General features: G+C 49.2%; 3 protein-coding genes across 3 annotated transcripts; 1 reads left to right on the top strand and 2 right to left on the bottom strand.

The window, feature by feature from the left end:
* Positions 1–1030: 1030 nt before the first annotated feature.
* Positions 1031–1865, bottom strand: N7455_002859 (uncharacterized protein; the record flags this gene model as incomplete). The annotated part of the gene is made up of 3 exons (XM_040955041.2): positions 1031–1345; positions 1429–1565; positions 1697–1865. 3 exons carry the CDS (start codon positions 1863–1865, stop codon positions 1199–1201), a joined length of 453 nt encoding a protein of 150 aa, XP_040814287.2. The 3' UTR covers positions 1031–1198.
* A 51-nt stretch (positions 1866–1916) lies between these two features.
* N7455_002860 (secretory pathway Sec39 family protein) lies at positions 1917–4926 on the top strand (the record flags this gene model as incomplete). Its single annotated transcript, XM_040955273.2, has 3 exons — positions 1917–3453; positions 3505–3661; positions 3716–4926. 3 exons carry the CDS (start codon positions 1917–1919, stop codon positions 4815–4817), a joined length of 2796 nt encoding a protein of 931 aa, XP_040814292.2. The 3' UTR covers positions 4818–4926.
* A 692-nt stretch (positions 4927–5618) lies between these two features.
* N7455_002861 (dual-specificity mitogen-activated protein kinase kinase) lies at positions 5619–7433 on the bottom strand. The gene is made up of 4 exons (XM_040955288.2): positions 6619–7433; positions 6258–6549; positions 5833–6202; positions 5619–5777 (listed from the first exon to the last, which is right to left on the bottom strand). Exons 1-4 carry the CDS (start codon positions 7309–7311, stop codon positions 5648–5650), a joined length of 1485 nt encoding a protein of 494 aa, XP_040814411.1. The 5' UTR covers positions 7312–7433; the 3' UTR covers positions 5619–5647.
* Positions 7434–9126: the final 1693 nt, after the last annotated feature.

The following is a 9126-nucleotide window of genomic DNA, read 5'->3' on the forward strand; positions in this document are numbered from 1 at the left end:
GGACCTCGATATGAAAAACAAAGACCAAACGCCCAACACCTCAAGCCGCGATGCTGAGTCAGCGGGGGGATTTAGATTTAGTACACAAGAGCGAGGGTCGAGGTCACGCAGCCGGGTTTATATCATTGGGGGTGCTTCTGCCCGGCGCGCTGGTCCATGTTTGGGTCACTCCGCCTAGGCCGTTTGTGGTTTAGCGCGGGCGGTGGGCTTCCACTCACAGCGCGCCGATTTTTTTTTCTGCTGTTGGAAGGATCACGTGAGTCCAGGAAACGCGTTGGATGACATAGAGCATTTAGATTGATCAAAAATACCCAGTTCAATGTATTGGAAGATATTGTGATGGACCGAACTTCCGTGAATAATTTAAGTAAAGGGTTATCTGAAAATTCGTTCAAGCTTTGAAGGAAGGAGGGAGCAATGCCAAGACATGCCAGATGGCCTCTTCAAAGTTCAAGGAATCATGAAGATCAGCAGCACTGCATGTACGTTGATGTAGCTGGTAGTTTTACCTGGGTATTATTATATTTGAAAGATAGGTGATCAGATCATGGGGTAAGAAGTGATGCCTTTCTATACTTATATATAAACGTATATATAAGGCGTCAATCCAATTTTGTCGCTATCCAAATGCATCGATCAACCTACCGAACTATATATATCCGCTATATAGATTCTCATCTGCAACAATCCTTTTTCTCCCATGCACTCCTTTCTTACCTTTCTCCCTCGAGCCGAGCATATAAATTATGCCTATGACTCTAGATCTTTGTTATAAAGACAGTCAAGGCCTTATGGTGTCATACAATCTTCAAAGTATAATTCCTTGAAGTATATAAAGAGAAAATCAGCGATACAAAGAACCCCGGGATAAGCGGCTAGGCGCGTGGGACTGGTAATTCGACCTATTTCACTGTGCTCAATCACAGCCCATGCTTATCCCGTCAATTAGACTTCTGAGATCGGGTATATCTCATCCTACATGCCGGCATCTGCCGTTTCGGAAATCCATTATGGATCAAGCACATCGAAATTAAAGATAAAGCACTGTTTGTCGTTGAATTGGAGTATCATTTCGCACTGACAGACCTGAAAGTCAACCAGTTGAGCGTTTCTATACAGTCACAGGCTCCGGGCAAAAGTCCCGAGGCGGAAACACGGAATCACACGCATTGAAAAAGAATAAGCAAATCCTTCCCATTCACCGTTGGCTCAGCACATTGGCTGCCTCCTCTTCCTTTCCAAGTAGGCCCAAGCTCCGGATTTGCTCAGCCTTGGGGGCATTCTCTCGCGGGTGTGCGGCCTCGGCCTTGCGATAGGCAGCTTGCATCTTCATAGTGCGGAGAGCCTGTTGTTCCAATTTCCCATTATTAGACTCAGGTCCATCATTCAAGTGTGCGGGTATCTCGGTCGAACGGGGATTGCCCTTACCTCTTTCCGGTGGTGAAGGCACTCATAGTAATCGTCCAGGGCGGGCACACACTTCTTCTTGCCGCTCGCACCATCGCCCGAGTTCACCACGTAGCAACCAAGAACCTCTTGCCAGAAGGGATAGCAGCGGCCGGGACCTAGAAAAAGTGATAGCACGTTAGCCGGTTTTATTCGTGGGGGAGGGAACTGCGTGCGCAAGTTGTGATCCGAGGGCATGTCGGCGCGGACCCGAGCAGGTTCTCCGGGGAAGGGAAAAATGAGCACATACCGCCGTTGTTACCGTAACCGGAAGCCATTGTGATGTGTAGAAGAAGGTAATTGAGTAAGTGGTAGGCACAGAGACCGCGAAAAAGGTAGTGATGAAGTGCCGGTGGATGCGACTCTTCCCTTTCGTTTCCGACTTGGTCTGTGCGCCCCGCCGTATGCAACATGGTCATCGCCAACTATGAGGCCACCTCACTGGACTGCCTCGTCTCTTTAGCTTGATCATGGCTCTCGAAGAGCTGTCTGATGCGCATGCTATTCTACTAGCTACACAACTCTGTGTAGGTGGTAATGTGGCGGATTTGCCTATTCTACAGGCCCGGTTTCCCCATTGTTTCCCGTTGGAACGCCTCCTGCGCATCATCTTGACCTTTCTCCCAGAAAGCACGGAGCCCTCTCAGTACACTCCGGTGCTACAAGAGCTAGCAAATAGCTCTAATTTGCCATCCGACCGACCGATCAATACCTCTGCCGTGCAGGACTTGTCCGAATCACTTGCAAGAAAGCGCGTGCGGAAGCTTCATTTACGGCCACTGCAACGCCCTGACGATGAAGACGATGAAGACGAGATAGCTTCAGCAGATCCTTTGACCAAATTCCTCATCCACCGAGCACATCTGATCGACTCGGAAACAGCACTCCAGCCTCTTATCCTCGAACTTATTACCCCGTTCTACGAGAACTCGCCAATCATTCGAACATGGCTGATATCGAGCCTATTACCATTGCTTCGACTGAACTACGAATTCTACGCTCATCGCGACGAAACTATATCTCTTGAGATCCTGGAGTCTATGGACGATCAAACCACGGTCAACATTCTCCTGTCTTTGATGAGCTCCGAAGAAAGCAACATGGACTTGGTCAACAACTTGAGGGGTCTGATTGGACCTTGGCTCTATGGTGGTAATCGGTCAAAACGACGAAGGCTTAACGAAGCAGCTCAGCAGAGCTCGGTTTCTTTCATTGAAGGCTCCGAGAAACCTCAAGCAACCGAATTGGCTGGATGGGAACACGTGAACGAATGGCTACTGTCGCGCAGTCTTGTCGACCGCGACAGCGTTGTGAGCGCCTATACCCACTGGGATGGACCATCAGATGTGGACTTGGGGGGATACGACAATGCTGGCACGCAATTATCCGAAGAGCAGGCGAGAGATTTACAGGTTCGATACGGCCAGTCCGGTCTTGCTGTGGTGTATGCCCATGCAGACTCCTCGGTGGCTGTACTGGAGGGCTCGTTCCAGGTCTTGACGAGGGTCGCGAAGCTCCTCGATCTTGAAGACAGCTCGTACCTCACTTCTGATTCAGAACTGCCATCTGTGCACTATGATACCGAGTCAACCTCCTCGACATCCCGCGCATCTCTATTGCAGAACGCCCTTTTGAGGCCGACAAACCCTCTTACAAAACCATCACCCCCATCGATCTCGTTTCTTAGCGCTTTGCTTCTTTCCCTTCGTATACTGACCGAACTTGGTCATCTGGTTCCCTGTCGGGTTGCGGCAAATATGTGCCTTCACAGCACCGAGGAAATGCAATTGGCCGAACTCAAAAACGTGGTGAATTCTACTGTGAAGCACCCGAATGTAAACCAAGACTGGTCTATGGTTCGGCAACGATTGCTTTGGCTTCGAGATTGGCAGGCGGAACAGTCCGACAATGCCTGGGATGAACCTTCACCATACCATGGACTTTTCTGGCGGATCCCGCGCGACACAGTTGAAACGGAGATCTTGAAGGCGCTGCTGGCAGCTAAAGGTAATGTAACCCAATTTCATTCTTGGTTGTCAATACTGACGTTACTTCTAGAGTATCAATTGGCTATTGATTTATATACCAACTCTAAAACAGCGCCACTCAATCTTGCCCAAGTGGAAGCTGCGGTACAAGAGGCCATATTCACAGCGTACGATAATGCAAGCAACGGAAATCGAACCCGGGGTGGAATGAAGAGAGCTTATGACATGTGAGTGGTGGTACTAAAAGAGGATATATGAGCTCGTTACTGACAGTAATTTAGTCTACAATCATTTGCCCCACACTTCCCAGAGTCTGCTATATTCAAGCAGATCTATGCCCTCATTGCCGCAACACACGCACTCTCATACTATTCGCTGACCCTGCAACACGGTGTTCCATTCCAGCCTGTTAGCATTCGTGTCCATCACGATCCCATCCTCTTGATTGAGAAAGTACTTGAGCAAAACCCAAAGAGCTACACCAAACTAGACGATCTTCTCTCCATTGGACGGAACCTAGTAGCCGCAGGCGTTCCTACGCAAGCGGCATCACACGAAGCCGAAGATGAGCCAACTCACCACAAACCCTCAAAGGAGCACGCCCTCCTCACAGCAGAACGCCGCATCACCTCCCTAGCAATTGCCTCCGCTCTGTCCTCCAACGACTTCGGCACAGCCTACTCCTACATCCTAACCCGACTAACACCCCCTTCCCTCCTCTCAACCTCCTCCCCTCTCTTAAACACCACCTCTATCCCTGACGACATAACCTGGCGCGCTGTCTACAACGCAGGCCGCTACCGCGCCACAACACCAACCCTCCCACCGCCAACCCTCCAATCCCAAATCTCGCACCTCTCCCAGCGAATGGAACTCCTCTCTCTCGCACTCGTCCTCGTCCCATCTCCAGACCCACTCCCGGAAATCCTCGGCGCCTGGCGTCGCTGCGACGAAGAACTCACCTCGCTGCGCGCGCGTGAGCAGCAAGAAGAAGACCTCTGGGATAGAAAAGGCGACACACTAACCTCCGTCCCGGGCGGATTCGGACCCTCGGATTCGGAGCGTGACGCCTTTGACACGGAGCAGCAGCGTGCTGCGCGCCGTGCGCGCGCTGCAATGCCAAACTCTCACCGCCACGAGGCGCCCATGGGTCTATTTGAGGTTGCTCGTGGTGCGGCCTTGGCGCTGCATAAGAATGCTTTCCCGTTGAGGGGCGCGGCTGATAGTTCGGCGCCGCCTGTTACTCAGGATAATGATCGGCCTCTGTCGCCGGATAGTGAGGGTCGTGTTAGGAAGAGGGATATGGTTAGCAATATGATGACTGGGGGCTTGGTTAGTGGGATCGGTTGGGTTCTTGGTGCTGATCCGGTGAGCAAGAAGTAGGGAAGGCGGGGAGGACAATATGGGGTTGCGAGTAACTGGGGGTTGGAACACCTTGCAGTTGCTTCTGTGGTTGACGAGGATGCGTATCGAAACCTGTGCTGTATGTAGCTTTTATGATAACAATGAGACATATTCTATTCTACTAGAATGTGGACGGTCTTAGATGGGCGAGTCCGTACTTATATTCTTGTACCCATATACATATAACCAAATCGAAGACAAGATGCAATGGTATTAAGTGCCTAAGTATATCCCAAAGGAAGTCTCCAAAGCATTGCAACACTCCCGCATCCAGTGCAAAGCGAGATAGACCCAAAACATAACCCTGAAAGCAGACTAAGAAAGCGAGCTGTACAAAACACGATATACGGAGATGGAAGATATGTCCAGGCTCGAAATGTGACAGAAAAAGACCAAAGCAAAAGAAGAGAGACCAGTCCATCGGAAGGAGATGAGGGAAACAGTGAAAACCAGGAGGCGAAAATGATCGAAGGGTATGCGACGCATGGAGAATGTCGGGCCATCAAGGATCGTAGGAGGTGAAGCGTAGCCGATGAGATTCGTGTTGAAGAAAAAAAAAGGAAAAAAGCATTTGCTGATGATAAGGGGGGGTATGAGAGTAATGTCGAGCCCCGCGAGTTCCGGCACGGGGGAGCCAGCGGAAAGCACAAAACGCAGATGGATACGAAGTAGAGTCGTGATAAACGGGGTTGAGTTGTTGACAGCCAGGTCAATCCTTGGGGTCCAGCCACTCATACTCAAAATAAATGCAGCAAAGCAGTAAAGCAGTACAGCACCCTCAAAAAAAAAAGGGGTCCTTCGGGACTTGTCTACTCTTTCCAATCCCACACCTGCCTTATAAAGTTCGTCATGTTGACCTTCTTGTTTCTCATATCCTGCACCCATGGATGTTCCAGCATCCGCCAGGGTGTCGCACGTCGAGGAGGTTCTTTTTCCAAGCTGGTAATTGAGTTAGTATAGAAAAATAAGAATTACAAACACACAAAGTACATACCAGCATTCGATGAAATATTTGAAGTTGTCCGACCAGCGAATGCCATTTTGTGGCTCATCCTTCAACTTGGGAATTGGCTGGCGGACGATATAGGTTAGGAGATCTATTAGCCCTGCACGGGGTTGCATCTCAGTCCCATCAGCAGGGAAGGGGAATCGGTGCTGCGCGACTTCCAGCAAAGTCACACCGAGAGACCAAACGTCAGATGTAATGGTGTATGATTGACCCGTAATGCGCTCTGGGGCCATATAGTAAGAAGTGCCAATGAAGGTGTTGGCGTCGCCCTTGGTACCGAATTCACCGCTGACACCAAAGTCGCAGAGTTTGACCTTGCCATCACGGCACAAGAGAATGTTCGATGGTTTGATGTCTAGGAAAGATTAGCCGCTTATGGTCAATCTATGTCGCGGGAGAATGGTTCGTACCTCGATGAATGATCTTTCGGCTGTGGAGATAGGTCAACCCATTCAAGACACCTTCTGCGACCTTGCCGAGGACTTTCTCTCCAGTGCGACCTCCAAGCTTTTTGACCTCTTTGTAGATGCTGTCCAGACTTCCACCTTCACAGAACTCCATGGCGATAGAGATGGTGCCGGTGGACTTGTCCATGAAAGCACCATAGTAACGGCAGATGTGGTGCGAAGCGCAGTCTTTGTTGAAGTTAAGCTCTCGAACAATCTGTTTCTTGACATCCGGGTTGGGGTCTGTAGTAATGATCTAGGATGGGGTGTTAGCTTCTATCGCCGAGAGCAGGTATGCAAAGGTTAACCAGCCAAAGCGACGCACCTTCAATGCAAAAACGGTCTTTCCTTCCTTGAGTCGGCATCGGGTGACAGCTCCGCCGGCACCCTCTCCCAGACTTCCAAGTTCAACAATCATATTCTGTTCACTGGCCGCGTGCCAGCCTTCATCATCGAGATCATCCACATCGAGGGGCCGGCCCTTCTCTAGACTCAATTTGTCCAGATCGGGGAGGAGGCCGTTTACATTGTTTTCACGGTCTCCGTTCTCGCGATCTGAGTACACCGAACTAATGGCCGAGGACGGGTCTGACGAGCCATCCGGTTGCCGGAGGCCCATGGCGAAATTAATTGTCGAATATGAAGGGTTTGAAGAGGCTGGTCCATTGGTCTGAATTTTTAGACTGGGTGCACCACCTCCGCCTCCTAGGCCATTTGTACTGAGTGGGGGCGGGGCTGGTCGACCGTTCGGCATGAGGGTTGGCTGGGATACATTCTGCTGACTGCCCATAGGAGTCGCGAGATGCAGTCGTGGTGGTGCTGGTCGACCCGATGGACGAGGCTGAGGTTGGGGTTGGGTTTGGATTTGAGGTACTTGGGCGGGGGCGGCATTGCCATTGACGGGTTTGGCGCTAGGTGAGGGGGGGATGCCTAACGTGAGCTTCGGGGCTCGTGGGCTGCCATTATTGTTGCGAGCGCCAGGAACCGGTGGACGAAGGAGAGGAACGGGTGAGGACATGGCGAGATTGTTTTGCCTTTCACCAGGCAAGAACAACTCGTTCGGATCTGCGAGAGTAGCCACAGTGTCGACCTTGGACCAATCCGCCTTGATGAGTCCGGGGGAGGGGAAAGACGGATTGGAGTGAACAAGAAGAATTGTGAATGGTAGGGCAGAAGCAGAAATAGAAATAAAGGTGAATGACACTGACAAAGACAGAGGAAGAGGCAGAAGCAGCAGTAGAAGTAGAAGTAGAAGAGATAAGGTAGAGCACAAACGAGTGGAGTTTGGAAGTTACCGAGAGATGCGGCAGGTGACCTGTTACTCCACCATATAAGAAATAGAGGATCCCTTCGTACTTTTTATAGAATATAAGTTAAGTAATTAGGGTCTAGTTCAAACGTTTGTAGGACTAGAAAACTTTCTCTCTCCATAAGAGAATATTAATAGAGCGACACAGCCGGCAAGAGAGGTCGGGCTGTGGTGGGGCCCCGATGTTTCAGAAAGCGCCTGAGCTGAAACACATGTCTACGATGTACTTTGTACTTTGTACGGAGTAGAATGTACAATTATTAGATGTCTTGATTTTTGAATCAATTTTTGGTGTCGTTGATATCTACTCTTTTGTAAAAAATCTTCGGGGAAATCAACAGAGAATTCTCTTGAGTACCATGGTTCATGTTATCTCTCCCCTTTTTCGAGTTTTATATCGGGTCTATGCCTACAATATGTCCATACATATACCAATGTACGTTGTACATATATGTGCTACCATGTCAAAATCAAAACTAAAACTAAAACTAAAACTAAATACTACATCTCTACTCTGTACTCTGTACTCCGTGCTAGTATAACTGTCAAACTGTCAAACGTTCTAACCTTACGTTGTTGCCTTGGAGCCGCAATTAATGGGCACACCCACAGGCAAACTGTGGCAAGACATCATTGCCAGCACATTCAAGCCTAGGTATCCCCCACCTAAAGACAACCTATCACAGGCCGTAGATATCTTACCCATTTGTGCAGCCTTACAGAAGTACCGACTTTTTCTTTTTTTGCAATCTATCTAATGTGTTACATGATGTAATCTCTAGTTATATCCAGTTATAGCATTGCGAGGGCTAATATATCAAAAAACTACGTATAGATATGTCATTGAGGGGCTAATTCCAGGGCTAATAACGAGGCTAATATTTCTATCCCTTGGCAAGGTGTGGCTTAGCCCAACCCTATGGCCATACGCAATGAGACCCGATGATGACATGGGCGGGCCCGGAAGCCCTACTGGATCCGCACCAGTAGCATTTCAGTGTCACTGATTTTGTCCCGAAATCTGGGCGTTAAAAGGATCGGCTAATCGAAGCGTTTAGTTCCAAAGGCCGTGATGTAAATTATGTCGTAGACCTAATTATTGTCGGGAGAGCCAGTGCCAATTTCCATAAGGCTAAGCTCAATCGTACAACATCGTAGATAGCCCCAGTGTGGATATCACAATTTGAGTTCATTTGAGACAAGCGTGTGGTAGCAGATAAAATAATAGCTGTTGAATATACTACTACGTACGGAGTACCCCAGTACAACCTAGACTCTATCCGCAGTGGAATAGTCGATCCTGAAGGATGTCTGACCTAGCTAATAGAGAAATAATATTAGGAAAATTCTGGACGAAATCGTGTGCTTGTCTTCAAAAGGCCTATTTACACCAGTAATCCCGAGAATGCAATCCCAGTGATCAAAAGCAAACTGAGCCATGATTGAGATTCTCGCTGTCTGATGAAATGGGAGGCCCGGTTTCGGTCCTACAGACCTTTCAAGCATGACTGTATGTGGTACTGA

The sequence above is a fragment of the Penicillium solitum genome (assembly GCF_028829755.1).
Source record: "Penicillium solitum strain IBT 25940 chromosome Unknown utg000001l_segment0_segment0, whole genome shotgun sequence".
NCBI classification, from domain to species: Eukaryota; Fungi; Ascomycota; class Eurotiomycetes; order Eurotiales; family Aspergillaceae; genus Penicillium; species Penicillium solitum.